The sequence below is a fragment of the Myotis yumanensis genome, unplaced genomic scaffold (assembly GCF_028538775.1).
Source record: "Myotis yumanensis isolate MYYU_CA2020_CCGP unplaced genomic scaffold, mMyoYum1.0.hap1 SCAF_17, whole genome shotgun sequence".
Lineage (NCBI taxonomy): Eukaryota > Metazoa > Chordata > Mammalia > Chiroptera > Vespertilionidae > Myotis > Myotis yumanensis.
The window spans coordinates 31,945,457-31,961,391 of record NW_027223768.1 but is presented as its reverse complement, the minus strand read 5'-3'; the positions used below and the strand labels follow the sequence as shown (position 1 = coordinate 31,961,391).

General features: G+C 51.0%; 1 protein-coding gene across 1 annotated transcript in view; it reads right to left on the bottom strand.

Annotated features, from left to right (window-relative positions):
• The window catches only part of PLXNA2 (plexin A2), a 208,770-nt gene that overhangs the window by 40,666 nt on the left and 152,169 nt on the right, over nt 1–15,935 (bottom strand). Inside the window, exons 11-12 of the mRNA XM_070397301.1 lie at nt 15,255–15,351; nt 11,023–11,213 (exon numbers count right to left, since the gene is read on the bottom strand). Coding sequence (XP_070253402.1) covers nt 11,023–11,213; nt 15,255–15,351 — 288 coding nt within the window. The remainder of the gene's footprint in view (nt 1–11,022; nt 11,214–15,254; nt 15,352–15,935) is intronic.

Below are 15,935 nucleotides of genomic sequence, written 5' to 3'. Positions count from 1 at the left end.
TGGGCAGGGAGTGGCTGGGGTGCTGAGGGCTGGGCCTGGGTTTTGGTGGGTTCTGGGCCCTGCACAGAAGCACAGTCTAAGCCACACATCACTCTTTCTCCCGGAATAAATTTGGGAAGACACTGGTCCCGTCTAAAATGGTCCACATCCCTTCCTCCTATCCTTCTCACCACGTCTTTTCCCCTTGGCTAGTAGCCATTCTGGGGTAGGCACTGACCATCACAATAAATGCAATGAATTATTTTAAGTAATTCAGTAATTCTGAATGAGACACCCACACAAACAAGTGGTTTGGCCGTTTGGGCTGAGTGTGTGTGTGTGTGTGTGTGTGTGTGTGTGTGTAGTGGCTGAGGGTGTGGAGAGACGGAGAAGGAAGCTGAAAACCTGTGAAATCAGCTGGCAAGATCTTTAGATATTGACTCATTTCAGCCCCGTGCTCTGTAACCTATTATCATGTGGACCAGAGAGCTATTTAAATTCTCTGTGGTCCTCAGCAGTCAGAGCCCAAAGTCAGGCACGAGGGAGAGAGGATCCCAGAAGCAGCTGCTGTTGCTGAGTGGGGCGCAGGGGGCACTGACGGTCTCCCCTGGGTTCTGTGCTGGCTCCTCTGGGACCCCCCCCCCCCCACCTCCCTGAGCTCTGGGTCCCCACAGCTAGACAACTAATGCCCATGTGCATTTGACATGCCCAGGAAGCGTGCCCACTGTGAGTCAGAAGCTTTCTCTGACTCCCTGGGGCAAGGTTGGCAGCACCTTCTCCTACAGCCCACTGCCCTCTGAGAAGGTCCTGGGACAGCAGAGCCCACAGGGACTGTAACTGCTTTTTCCTCATCGAGTCGATAACTATCTTGGGACAGGGACCCTCTCACTTTAGCTTAGCAACCTAATACTCAGCGCACTGCCTTGATAGACATCCCCAGCTCTTGTGACTGGGAAGTGCTGGTCTCGACTGGATTCTGGAACAAACTGCTCTTTCATGACGGCTGGGAGCATGGAGGTGCCCAGTGTGGCTGGGGATGATGTTGTTTCTCCACGTGGAATCATCAGGACGCTCTTTCTGCATCGCCCCGGCTTTCATGTAAGCCGGTTTCCGCTGTGATTCCGCATCGAACGGACGACTTAGCAGCTGCCTCCTCATCAAACATCTTTCAGACACTGAGGACGGCCAATCTGTCACCCCTGGCCTTCGCTGCTGCGATTCTCTTAGCCTTCTGTCGGGAGGTCTTGTTTTCTAAGCCCTTTGATCATTGCAGGTGCTGGTCTTTGGACCTCGGGTTTCCGTGCGTCCTCGGAGAGGGTAGTAACCCCAGGTTGGCTTGCGGCGTGGGCAGAGGCCTGTCCCATGTGCAGCAGGACGGCCCGCACCCAGGACTTCCTTCCCTTGTCAGGCAGACATTCACCAGGCTGGGCCTGCGCAAATCCGAGGGGCAGGGTAGCCCCTTGGTCTCCTTCCCCTTTCTTTCTTTTCTCTCTGGGCTTCCTTCACCCGTTTTAGGCACCTCTCACCCTGCTAGTCTCTCCTCCCTAAAGAAACCTTTATTTGCATCTTAATGGGACATTAGGTTCCGGTTATTACCTTGCCTTAAGAGTACTGGCCTTTTAACTGGTTGTAGGCTATAAAGTGTTTGTCCATTTGCAGGATTCGGAAGGAAAATGTGGGAACGCATTAGGGCGAAGGGCTGAGTTCAGCCCTAAACCCCGTCTGAGAAGCAGTCACTGACCAGGCCTGGATATAAAGGGGTTAGTTAGTCTGAGTCCTGGCCGAGCACTTCTTCATCGGCTCATCTTCAGCCAGAGGATGGGGGGTGAGGCTGCGTGTGCTGATGGCAGGGGACTAACTCAGACAGTCCTGTGTCCTGCTGGGTTCTCTCACGCTCAAAGCCTCCCATCACCTCTGGTTTGGAGAGCGGCTTCCCCACCTCCCCAGACCCCACTGCCGGCAGCCCAGCCCAGCCCAGCCCTGCCCCGCACCGCGGCCGAATCTGTGTTCCTGCCCGACTGTGTCATGTGTGTTTCCACCGTGGGCGCCGTGACCTGGAAACCAGTCCCCATGGTGCTGCACTCACCCTGATTCTCATGGAGCAGTTTGGAGGGAACTGTGCCACCCAACCGCCCTAGGGCCAGCGCAGATGCAGCCGGTTAATTACAGCTGGAGAGCTCCCAGGGGCTGCACCAGGGAGTGGTGAGGGAGGTGCCATGACCAGAGGCCCCGCAGCCTGGGGAGCGTGGGGTGGGCCATTCCTGGGGCTCGGGAGCCTTGCAGGGGTGGAGTGGGGGCCTCCTACTGGGTCCGGGCTTAAGGGGTCAGAGGAGAACCCCTTCTTGGTGGGCGCCTCACGAAGCCCAGCTCCCATCCTGGAACCCATCTTCCTCTGGTTGTATCTCTTGTCTGATAGACACAGTGAGAAAAGACAGAATCCGGCGTCCGCTCCAGGTCATTAAAGATTCTGCTAATGATGACGACCGGCTTTGCACTTATTAAGTACTTATCGTGAGCCAGGAATTGTGCCAAGGGCTTTACATATTTTATCCCACGATGTGCTCCAAACAAGCTTGGAGGGAGGGACTATTATGATGGCCATTGTATAGATGGGGAATAGTGGTCCAGAGAGGTTCAGTAACTTGCTCAAGGTTGCACAGGGAGTGGCAGAGCCCAGCTAGGCCTATCTAACGTGTGCTTTCAGCCTTCGCACAGCAGTGCCTGAGCTGGCCATCGTCCCACCCTGGGGCAGACCCCGGGTCAACTCAAGCTGATCTGCTCATGGGTTCCCTCTCCTCAGGCCCCCGTCCCCTCCCTCAGCTAAGGCCATGCTTGCTGCTTTCCAAGCTCTGAGTTTGGCTTTGCTGATCACTGAGATCTCTCCAAACTTCTCAGCTTCCCTCCTCTTTCCTCTCTGCCCTGTCCCTGTGAATGTACCCCCTTTCCCTCTGGCACCTCTCCCTGGGAGTGGGCACTGGCTTTCTCCCCATCCCTGCAGCGGGCTGATGCCAGAGGCCAGCACCTTTCCTGCCTCAAGCCCTGTGGTGAGAGTTCCATTTGTCTAAGTGAGCCCAGGAGAGGGGTTGAGGATGGTCTACTGGTCAAAGGCGGGTCTCTAGCATCGAGTAGCTGAGGGTTAAGTCCCAGTCCTAAAACTTACTAGCAGTGAATTCAAGGGAGTTACCACACCTCACAGAGCCTTGCTTTCCTCACCTGTCAGATGGGGCTGGCAATTATAATAGCTCAACCTCCTAAAAGTTACTGTCAGGTCTGAATGAGTTAACATACCTGAGGTGCTAAGCCCCACGCTAGGTGCCAGGTTAAGCATTCAGTGATTCTTAGTTAACTATTTTTCTCATTATTATTTTATGAGTAAGAAATCGGGCAGAAGCTGGGCTAGCTAAAGTCCAGAGGAAAAATGGCTCTTTTTTAAAAAAATTGATTTTAGAGAGAGGAAGGGGAAAAAAGAGGGAGGGAGGGAGGGAACATCGATGTGAGCAAGAAACATGGATTGGCTGCCTGACACACACACCCTGACCCGGTATTGAACCCACATCCTGGGTATGTGCTCTGACTGGGAATCGAACCCGCCACCTTTTGGTGTAGGGGATGATGCTCCAACTGACTGAGCCACACCAGCCAGGGCAAGTGGCTCTGGGTCCTATGCAGGTGAACCTCTGGTGTTGTTCTTGGTGGGGACTCAGGTCACATTGTGGATCAAAGCTCAAGCAGCCCACCATCAAGACAAGTCCGTGAGGACAAGGCTCATCGCCTCCTGACTTATTCACTCCTTTCCTGTTGCTTAGAGTTTCCCTAACCATAGAGAGCAGTGATGCCGGCGTTGTGCCTGCAAATGCTGATCCCACCCTGGATCCCAAAGACACCTGATGCTCATCCAAGATAGCACAGTGTCACATTCTTTTCCAACTTGGGGTGTGTGTGTGGGTGCGTGCGCGCACGCGCGTGGGTGTGCATACTCTTCACGGTGGGCGAGAGCCCAGCTGATGGCTCTGCAGGAATCTATAGCCCTGGCGGCGCCAGCTCTCCTACCCGACATGAATCCTGGCTGCCTCTGTCTTAGCTGATAGGACATTCAAAACCTAATTGTTATCTCAGCAGAGTAACTCCATTATTCATCTTGACACCATCCCCCGTTAGCGGTGTGTTGCAGGGATGTTATATTAATGAGGCCTGCAAATAAAGGAACGGGGATCAGAGTGCTGACTTGTTTCTCGGCAAAGCGGGCTACTTCTCTTGTATTTGTCGGGAACTTTGCAGCCAGTCACTCTGGCCCCGGGCAGGTGGCGTTTGGCCTTTCCTGCAGAGATTTGAGGCAGCCTTACAGATACTGGTAAGTACTTGTAAAGGCCCAGCTCCCCAAACGGTTTCACAAATGCATTTGCATCTGAGGGAATCCAGGGGGGAAATCTTTAAATTATTTGGGCAGGAGGGAAGCAGGAGGAAGCCAGAGTGATGAATCCTGTCAAATAGCAACATGATTTAGACTTGGTCTTGGAGGGTGGTGTACACGGTTTTCTGCAACGGGTTTTCTTTCCTGGTACGTGTACCTAAGATAACGTTAAAGAGAATGAATATCCCCTGGGCAGGGACTAGTGAGGTGTAGGGAAAGTTGGTGAAGTTGAAAAATGTATAAAGCAAAAGCTACAAGGTGATCAATGGAGAGACATCTGCAGAACCAGGACCCGTGCGGCCTGGCCTGCGTGTATCCTCACTAGGCAATGTGGCAGGTGACTGCAGAAACACACAGGGACTTTCTTTGGGATCCAAGTGGTGGTAGGTTCCTGGTCACTCCCTGAGGGTCCAGCACTGGGGACTCACCCCTTGCAGTTCCGGCCATTACTTCACCCTGACCTCGTCCTCACCTACAGGTGTGGACCACGGAGCCCCATCCTCCGGGCTCTCCCATCAGACTGAGACGCCTGGGAAGGCTGAGCCACCAGCCTAGGGAACTTCTAACTTTCACCTGAACCATCATGGAACTAATAAAGACAACCAGAAACCAACCAAATCAAGTCTGGTGGCTTTAAGAAACCCGAAGTTAAATTTACATCTGCCCTAGACCAGCAAGAAGTGACATCCTTAAGCTCAAGGGCACCCCAAAACGCTCTTCCTGTTTTTCCCCAACTCACAGGAATGTGTGGACCTAGTTATGTAAAGGTTTTTTGTTTGTTTTGTCTTTTAAGGCTCAATACAAAGCACAGCCAATGTTCTCAGCTTGTCTGGCATCTCTTGGCTCTTCCAGAGGATTCTGACCCTGGGCCCAGGCATTTCTGATATATGTGGAGTGGGGTGAGGTGTATAGCAAGGGAGAACCCCTCCACACCTCTGACTAAGAGCGGTCACATGGCATAGTGGGAGAGTCTGCATTCTGGAGTCAGCGGCCTGGCCTTGAGTTTGCTCTGCCACGGACCAATGCGTGACTTCCAGCAAACTGTTTACTTCTCTAAGTACAGCTTCCCCAACTCTTAAATGAAGATTCTTAGAACCATCTCTTAGGAGTCGTAGGTATGCAAAGTGCACAGGTCCTGGCACACAGCAGAGTCTCGTTAAGGAAAAGCTGTTATTACTAAGACTCCCAGAACTAGGATGCGGCTCATCAATTCGTGTCCCTGGCCTGAAGTTTGTGTCCTCTTAGGTGTGGAGAGCTAGGACCCTGCTGCAGTCCTCTTTCCAAACAGGAGACAACAGCAAAGGGTGTAGATCAGAAGTGACTGTCTCAAGTCCTTCGGAGGAAGCAGACTGGCTGTAGGGCAAGCAGTTCCCAGCCTCTTCCTGGTGGCCAAGTGCAGAGATAGGCTGGAGTTCTACAGAGAGAGGCTGCATTGTCCCGCCTCCTCCCCCAGGACTAACCTATCAGCGAGAACTTCAGGCCTCGCCCAATGCATGGCATACAGCAGTCACTCACTAAATGAATACTGAATGAGTGAATTCATTTCCTTAAAGCCGGGCATCTCCTCCTTTTTTTCTCAGAATGCTGTTATGAGTTGAACTCTGTCCCCTCCAAATCCGTATGTTGAAGCTCTAGCTCAGGGGTGGGCAAACTTTTTGACTTGAGGGCCACAATGGGTTCTTAAATTGGACCGGAGGGCCGGAACAAAAGCATGGATGGAGTGTTTGTGTGAACTAATATAAATTCAAAGTAAACATCATTACATAAAAGGGTACGGTCTTTTTTTTTTTTTAGTTTTATTCATTTCAAATGGGCCGGATCTGGCCCTCGGCCGTAGTTTGCCCATGGCTGCTCTAGCTCCTATTACCGTAGACTGGGACCTTATTTGGAGACAGGATTTACAGAGGTAACCAAGTTCAAATGGGAGCCTCAGTGTTGGCCCTAATTTAACATGACTGGGGTCTTATTGTTGTAAAAGCTGGAGACAGACATGAACCCAGAGAGAACAGCATGTGGACATGAAGGTGGAGATTGGGGTGATGCTTCTATAAGCCAAGGAAAGCCAAAGCTTGCCGCAACCCCTGAAGCTGGGGGAGAGGCATGGAACAGACCTCACAGCCTCAGAAGAAACCAACCCTGCCAACACCTTGATCTTGGACCTCTAACCTCCAGAACTATAAGAAAACAAATTTCTATTGTTTAAGCTGCCCAGTTGGTGGTGTCTTGTAACTGCTGCCCTAACAAACTAATACATTCACTTTGAGTGGAGACCTCTGTCACATGAGCCCCAAAGCCCCTGACCTTCCCAAATTTCTCCTCCCAGAGAACATAGTCTGTATCCTTTCCCCTTTCTGCTGGATGCTGCCCACTCACAGCCTCTTGGAAAATGTTTTTTCTGAGCTTTCCTGTCTAGTGGGTGGCGCGTCACATCCCCCTCTCCGAGGCCCCAGCAGGACCCGAAGCACACCCTGGGAAGAACAGAAACGCGATGGGCCAGGCATCTCCCCTCCCGGGCTTCCCAACCCTCGGCACGTCGCCTGCTCCTGGGGTTGAACAGGTGACACGTGCACAGACATCCAGGATGACAGCTGGAGTGGGAGCAGCCGGGGATGCCTCCCACGGGGGACAGCGTCATTATCACAACACGGGCTGGCTGGGAAGGAGCAGACGGCGAGTCCTGAGGGGGTCCTAACCTGAAGTTTATGCAAACTGGGAAATTCGATAGGCTGTAAGACTTGTCTTACATGAAACCTCCATAAGAGATGGGTCTCTAGGGGTGGGCTTGGTTGCCATGGAGACAGCGTGGGGGTAAGGAGGGGTTAAGGAAGAACACAGCTGTTCATCTAACTAAACTCGGGCCCACTCCTTTTCCTAAAGCAGAACTCGTTCATTCGGGGCATCTCATTGAGTTGCCTGCCCCTGGAAAGGTCAGCAACCGTTCCAGCTCCACTTTGTTTCCAGCTTTGGAAGTTCTGCAGCCCCCAGCAGCCTTCACAGCTGTCATAGCATCCTCCTCTTTCCACCCCCTCAAGAAGCCTCTTCATAGGAAATGGCTTCTGTTTGCACGTGGGCTTGCACTGAGGGGATACCCATAAGGGCCAGGGACAAGGAGGAGAACAAGGGCATGGATCTCATAGAATTCCAGGGACAAGGAGGAGAAACAGGGCATGGATCTCATAGAATTCCAGGGACAAGGAGGAGAAACAGGGCATGGATCTCATACAATTTCAGGGACAAGGAGGAGAACAAGGGCATGGATCTCATAGAATTCCAGGGACAAGGAGGAGAAAAGGGGATGGATCTCATAGAATTCCAGGGACAAGGAGGAGAAAAGGGCATAGGTCTCGTATAATACTAATTATTAAAAAAAAGACCTTTCCTAATGTCAAGGAATTGGCCAAAAAGCTGAGGTAAAGAAAATAAGTTAATTCTTCTTAAAAGTTACTTTAAACGAGTTATACATTTTGGGGGGAAAAAAAGCCATAGAAATGTGGTCATGTTCTTAGCACATCCTATGGGGGGCACATGAGGTTGGTCTCCCCATTCCTAAGAAGTTCACTTCGATCCCGTGGCTGAGGGTGCGTGTGCCAGGTGTTTTTGCCGTGAAGTTACTATTTCTTATTGTAATTCATAAGTATCTTGGGGGAGATAGCTTGAGACTATGTACATATCCTATTTCTCATCATACTTTCATCCACTAATTTTAACATTCATTAGCCATTCTTGCCTCAAACAATTATAACTATGAATTTTGCCAAACGATGGTTTTTCTATTTCTATAATTCCCTCTACATTTCTGAGCTGAAATTCTAGTATAAAGAAGAGCTTTTTCTCTCCTCCATGAGTTGTTTATTTATATCACTGAGGACCATCAATTCTTATTTTATTCTATCGCTTATAGCCCATTAGGATCATTATTTATTTTCTTGCTAAAATTGTTGCAGATTTGCCCACTGGGGCCAAATCAAGTTGGCTCCTGTGCCCTTTTGACATGTAGCCTACAATTTTTTTCTTTTAGTGCTCACTGCCAGAAACATATAACCCGAATTTAATCATGAAGAAACATCGGGCAAATCCACAAATTGAGGAACAACCACAAGATAATTGGCCTGTATCCTTCGACAGTATCAAGGTCATGAAACACAAAGAATGATCAGAGCATGAAGGGGACATGACAATGAATGTCACCTTTGACCCTGGGCTGGATCCTGGACCAGAAAAAAGGACTTCAAAGGGACAACAGGCAAAATGTGAACGAGGCATGTATAGGAGATGGCATTATTGTATCAACGTTAATTTCCCGATTTTGATAATTACATTGTGGTTATGTAAGATGTTAATTTTAGAGAATCTGGGTGAAGGGTACATGGCAGTTCTATTTTTGTGCCTTTTGTTAAGTCTGCAATTATTTCAAAAATTAAAAGTTAAAAAAATTGAAAATGGCTTTTATAGGGAGAGGAGGATAGGTTGGAAGGAGAAGATGTAAAGTGAAAGAAAATATTCCTGATAATAGTGAGTCAAACGTTCCAAGCCTGGGTCCTCCTTCCTCCCCATGTCCTGTCCAGAATGATCTGCCCACAGTGGATTGGGACACAGCATGGATTTGTCTCTCCAACAATATGCACTTTCCTTTCTCCACCGCCTCTGCTTGAAAAGCACCAACAGGAGACCCCACTGCTCAGGGCCTCTGGCTCCTGCTGCTATGTTCTCTGGGAAAATCAATTACAGCCTAATTACCTCAGGGGGTTAATTAGCATCCGTGTAGCTGGGTGTCCTCTGTGAGCAGAGCAGCCTGTCAGTCCCCGGTCAGTGAGCAGGGGTGGTGGAGGCAGAGGTTTCCCGGGGAGAAGCCTGCCTTGGGGCTTGGGGGCGGGGGGGCCTGCCAGTCAGGGAGTAGACACATGGGGCTGGAGCAGCAGCCAGGGTTGGCAGAGGTGGGAGGTGATGGTGGAGTCCCCGGCTCATTTAAGAGCCCTGATGACACAGGCACAGAGACCTAGAGGCCACAACTGCATCAACAAGAAGAATTACAGAACAGAGCACGTTTCAGGCCAACAGCTGCTAGAAATCATGACAATCGGGGTGAAGGCGTGGAGCCCCGAGCAGGTCGGGGAGCCAGCTGACTGAGAGCAGAGGCTGGGACAGCCCTGTAAGCATTCTTTCCCGCGAGATAAATAAATGCACAGGGGAAAGTCAGTGGGCCCCGTCACTGGCCACATCCAAAAGTGCAATGGGATTGGAGAAGCCCAGTCTTTGACAGGCAGTGTCTCTCTACAGTCTCAGAGCACCTTCCTATTGGTTGCCCGAGGGCCTGGGTGCAGAAACCTCCCGCCCCCAGAGCTGCACTTCCCCTGGGATATGCTGCCCTGTGGATGGATGGCCTCTATTTGGTCCATAGCAGCTAGACAGGTCAGATATAAAGGAAGGGGAAGTACCACTGCTTGTTTTATGTAACTTGAGCAAAAATAGTAAAGGCTTTAAAAATGGTTTTATAATTAAATACATCCAAGCTAAAATTGGGGCTCTGACGCTTAGTGGCTGTGTGAACTTGGGCAACTCACTCCCTTCCTCTGAGCCTCGTTGTCTTATCTGTCAAATGGAGCTGAGAATGGTTGTGAGGACTGCCTGAGACCGTGACAACCAAAGCCATTACATGAATATGTGCTCGCTCTCCAAATGACCCAGCTGTAGGTGAACAATATTCGTTTGATCTCAAGGGTTTTCTTTTCTCTGCTCTGCATCTTGGATATGATCATAAGGATGCTTCAGAGGTTTCCCAGGACCCGGCAACACAGGGGAGAGCAGAGGTGCTTTCTTTGGCCGGAAGTGAATAGGAGGCAGGAAAAGGGACAGAGCTTCTGCTCAGAAAAGAGGTAGGAGAGGAGCAGCCCATCCCTGCCTTCTTCAAACACAGACCACGGTGGTACCTGCCCGGGCCTTTTTATGCCTCGTAACCAGAGGAACGTGCAGTTAGTTTCGCGGCACAGGTGACAGTCAGCAAGTTGGGAGCAGTGAAGAGTGATGAGTACGTGAACGCCAGCAACGTTAAATTCAACTATGCCTCTCCCAGGCCGTTCAAACCCCGGCAGCTGCATTTCCATGCACATCACCTATTCATCGTCCTTTGCAATTTGCTATTCAGGAAACATCATTTTCCCCCCCAGGATAATTAATTACCTGTTTCTTCCCATTAAAATGCACACACAACTTGGGACAGAGTAAACCCTGGGAAATGGCATGGTGGCCAATGGAGCGCCTGCCTTTACTTCCTCCGTGTTCAACTGTGCAACTCGGAGCTAATCTCAGCTGCTGAACCCGCATTTCTGCTGAGAAAAGCGAAACCTGCTTTCTGAAACGTTCACCGGCCACGCGGCCAATTTCCCATCCAGTGCCGCCCCCCTTCCCGGGCCAGCAGGCCTGGCTCTGCCTCCCTTGTTGGGTGCACGCACACTCTTGCACAGGCGCGAGGACACACTTCCATACACTTGTCACTGACCCCTGGACGTGGGCCATCGAGACACCCCCGAGAGGCCAAGAATTTGTCCACAAAGGCTCAGCTGGCGCTCCTGTCCCACTGCCCTGGGGTCAGCTCCTGGCCATCCCGCTCTGCTCTGGATCTCGGGGGGACTCACCTCGGTGATCTGCGGGTTGGAGCACTTCACGTTGTGGCTGGACCAGTCGAGCCAGGGACTGGAGGGGCTGGCGCAGTGCTGGTGGAGGGTGCACCTGCGCTCGCCGCTGCACCAGCCGCACTCAAACTTCCGGTCGGCCTTGAGGCACAGGCCGCAGCTCTCCCGCTGGGCCGAGCACTTGTAGAGGTGGACTGCAAAGACAGGGGGGCGGTCTCAGAGGGGGGTTAGAACGGGGCCTCCCACAATTTACCCTCCTCTTACAGGTGTGACAGAAACATCCCCAGCCACAGATAAACATCAATAATCATCGCGATCATTGCAAGAACAATCGATGAATAATTAACAATAAATGGAACATCTTAGCAATCATTTCAAGGCAATACAGAGCTCTAGCTGGTTTGGCTCAGTGGATCGAGCGTTGACCTATGAACCAGAAGGTCATGGTTCCATTCCAGTCAATTGTGGGCTCGATCCACAGTAGCGGACATGATCCACAGTAGTGGGCATGCGGGAGGCAGCCAATCAAGGATTCTCTCTCATCATTGATGTTTCTCTCTCTCTCTCCCTTCCTTTCTGAAATCAATAAAAATACATTTTTTAAAAATAAAGGCAATGCAGCAAATAAGATTATTAAAAAGTTCTGGCTCCAGATTGAATCAGATGAGGGCTTTAATGGAGGCTTCACCCCTCCTTAGCCACGTGACATAGACTTTGACATCCTAGAACCTTGTTTACTTAATCCACAACATGGGGATAATCGTCATTTGCTGTGAGGTTTGAGTGAGATGTAATATATTCAGTGCTAAGCACTGGGCCTGTAACATACCTGATGTTCTGTACCTGCTTGTTATCTTTTCTTTGAACACATACTACCTTCTTATTCTGGTACCTCTCTGACTCACATGTGGCCTCATCCTGAGATGGAAGGACTAACTTCCCCATTTCACATAAAAATGCAGCTCAGAGCTCAGCCGGCATGGCTCAGTGGTTGAGCGTCAACCTATGTACCAGGAGGTCACAGTTTGATTTCTGGTTGGGGCACATGCCCAGGTTGTGGCCTTGGTCCCCAGTGTGGGGCATGCAGGAGGCAGCTGATCAGTGATTCTCATCATTGATGTTTCTATCTTTCTTTCCCTCTTCCTTCCTCTCTGAAATCAATAAAAATATATTTTAAAAAATGAAGCTCAGAGACTTGTTCACTCTTGGAGCTCACTAAGGTGAGTGCCCCAAGCTGGGATCCTGAAATTCCAACTGGCTGTGCTGCTGGACCGTAGGTCCTGAGCAGGGAGGCACCTGGCCCGGCACAGTGGGAAGTGGTGGGTTTGGGAGAGGCGTCAGAAAGGCCTGGCGGCTGGCAAAGCAGAGGCAGCCCTGATGAGGAACAGGGTTACCACAGTCCTGTTCATGCCCCTGTGGATGGAGAGGCTGTCCCCGGAGAGGACAAAGTGGCCACTACTGAGCAGGTCTGCAAATCCATTGCTGCTGCTATGGCATTTCCTGACTTAGAAGCCCTTGACCGGCCAGTTAGCAGAACTGTCTTGTGAGCCTGGGGTTTAGTTGTTGCCTGCTGGTGTTTTGAACTCAGGGTTCCAAGTAGAATCTATAGAAGCAGAATACTCGGAAAGTGGTTTTCAACTCAAGTCAAGCAGACACAGCTTTCAGGAGTCCTGGCGTGTCTCCGCGGGAGGCCGTGTACATGCCCCAGTGAAGGCGTCATTTTTTATTCTTCCCACAGGTTCCCATCCTGTTCCTCTGCTCTGTCCAGCATCCCCAGTCCCAGCTGTAGGGACTAGAATTAGACCTCCACCTGCCCATGGCTTCCTAGGGTAGGAATCCCAGGAAACGGGAATCTTACACTGAGCAAGCACACACTGAGCATTTGTCACTGTGCACACATGGGCCATGTCTAGCTCTCATGGGATGCTCAGGATGACCTTGAGAAAAGGGCATCCTTTCCCCCTGGCACAGACGGGGAACCTGGGGCGGAGAGAGGAACGGTAATTAGCCCGAGTCCACATTGCTATGAGTGAAAGAGACAAAACGTGACCCTGGCTTGTTAGAATCTAGAACATGAGTCCTCAAACACCATGGCCTCTTCCACTCAGCATGGTGCGTAGCTCTAGGATCACTGGGGCTGTGGGAGAGACAGAGGTGAAGATGGCATCGCCCGTGCACTCAAGAGCCACTTAAAAGTTGTCCTGCACCACAAGGGAGGGTTCCAATACGACAGCTTGGATATGGCCGTGTTTCTTTAAGCTCCAGGTGCACAGGCAGCCTCTGGGAACCGAGCCTAGAAGCTCAGCAGGGGAAACGTCTATCAGCGTTGAGAAAATGTGGGCTGGGTATGAGGAGAAAGAGGAAAACCCCAAAAAACCCTCCCTGGCTCAGTCTCTCTCCCCCAGTGTAAGCAGCATGGGCTTTCAGGCAGCGTCCGGGACAGGGAGCTGCAGCCCATGGATCCGAAGCCTTTGCAGGCCCTGCTGTGGCCTTGGTTTCCCTCCCGGTGTCCCTGCGGTGACCCTCAGGCGCAGGGAGAGGCCTGTGGCAACCCTAGCTGTTTGCACTGTGGTGAGGCATGTGGCTCACAGTGAGGGGAGGGGGGGTTGTTCTGGAGGAGGAGGCGTCACACCCCACAGTGGCCTCAGTCACTGGGAAGGAAGAGATGTGGTTCAGCGTGAGTTCTGACATCAGATTCTCGTGGTTCAAATCCTGGCTCTTACTAGCTGACTCTTGGTCCATTTCTTTCCTTTATTTTTTCCAGCTTTATTGAGGTAAATTGATAAATAAGATTGTATCATATTGAAGTCATGATGCTTTGCTATACGCATACACAAGGCAAGGATTCCTTTCATTTAGTTCATTAATACATACATCCTTCACCATACACATAGTGAGAACATGTAAGTTCTATGCTGCTTGCAAATTTCAATTATACGACACGGTGTTATTAACTAAAGGCACCATGTTTTACATCAGATCCTCAGACCTTATTCATCTTCTAGTTGAATGTTTGTACCCTTTTACACAGCTCTCCCTGGTTCCCCCAAACCCCAGCCCTGGTAACGACTCTTCTACTTCCTGTTTCTATGAGTTTGCCCTTTTTTTTTTGTTTGTTAAGATTCTACATATAAAGATATCGTACAGTATTTGTCTTAAAAACACAAAACACTTTGTGAATTGGCACATTTGTGCAGGGCCATGCTATATATAGCCTGCATCATTTCAGTCTTAGTATAGGTGCTGTCGAAGTGAGCACTCTCGGTCCATTTCTTAACCTCACTGGGTCTCGGTTTTTTAATCTATAAAAAGAGCATAATACTGGTGCTTACCTATCCGGGTTGTTGCAATGATTAAAAAAATGATTTCAGCCTGGCTGGCATGTTTCAATTGCCTCTAATTAGTCTCAGTATTTGAGCATTGACCTATGAACCAGGAGGTCACGGTTCAATTCCAGGTCAGGGCACATGCCCGGGTTTCGGGTTTGATCGATCCCCAATGTGGGGTGTGCAGGAGGCAGCTGATCAATGATTCTCTTTCATCCTTGATGTTTCTATCTCTCTCCCACTCCCTTCCTTTGTGAAATCAATAAAAATATATTTAAAAAATAATCAATGCGTGCTCATCAAATTGGAGGTATCTTTGTCACTCTTGAGAGCATGATGGAATGTTGGTATTAACTGAACTGAGGGTAGCACCTGCCTGGCACATAGGAGGCGCTGCACACGATGAATGAGGGTGAGCCTCCGGGAGAGTCCCCCTGCGTCAGCCCAGCTCCTTCCTGAACTTCCTGCGCCAGCTGTGCACTTGAGTCCCCACGCTGGCCTCTCCCACCCACCCCAGGACCAGGGGAGCAGCCTTGAAAACCTTCTTTGTGCAAGGACGGGGCCAGAACCTGATTGGAAACAAGATCCCCATTTTCCAGGGAAACTGGTGGGACATTCCGCCTGCTGCCCTCCTGGTTCAGGTTCCACAGACACTTCAAAGTCTCTGGGAGCCGAAGAAAACCGCGATGAGCCGGCAGCCAGGGCGGATGCTCTGGTTGTAATAAAACAGGGATCCCCACAGGACTCCTTTGATGGCTCCCAGTGTTGTTTACGGACCCTCGGAAGAGTTCCGCTGAGAGAGGCAGTGTGTTATTCATGGCACAGTGGCCGCAGGCTCCGATCCCGCCAGCCCCGGTCCTTCCCAGGGTCACGGACGGATCAAAACTCTACCCAGTAGCAGCTGCTTACCTTTCAGGTCCTGAGGGTTGTCGATGATGAAATTGCCATTCCACACCACGGCAAAGTCCACGGCCAGGTTGCTGATGTCCATCCCGTCGTACTGGTACTGTGGGGGAGGGCAGAGGCACATACAGGTGAGGTTATGACGGGGGGCAGGGATGCTGGGTGTCTCAGGGGACCGGGACTACAGCAGGAAAGAAGCTAGGGACCCTGGTTCCCTGGGCTGAGAAAGCAGCAGCGGGCCAATCTGAGGAACCCCATGTGCCACTCAAATATCTCTGTGGCCCACCATCCTGGCTCCCAGTCACCAAGGGCAACAGGCTCCAGGTCAAACCCCTTAGCTCGGCATTCAGTGCCTTCCAGGTCCAAACCGACTCCTCCAACCTTCTCTTCCTCTGCTCTCCTCCAGAAATCTCTGAATCCACTTGACTGCAAACTGACTTGCCCACGTTCCCTACCACCCCGCCCCCCCCTCCCCGTGCCTCCATTCCCTCCTCACAAGGAATGCCCCCCTCTTCCTATGACATGGTCCTTCACCACCCTTATCTTCTTGGTCTAGCTCAGACTTGCCTTCCCCAGATATCTTCTCTGACACTCCTGCCAGTCCTCCTAGGCTCTCTGTCCCCTGGGGTTGCCAACTTCTGCCTTTAACCCAGGACTGCTTTGCACTAGGCTCTCTGTCCCCTGGGG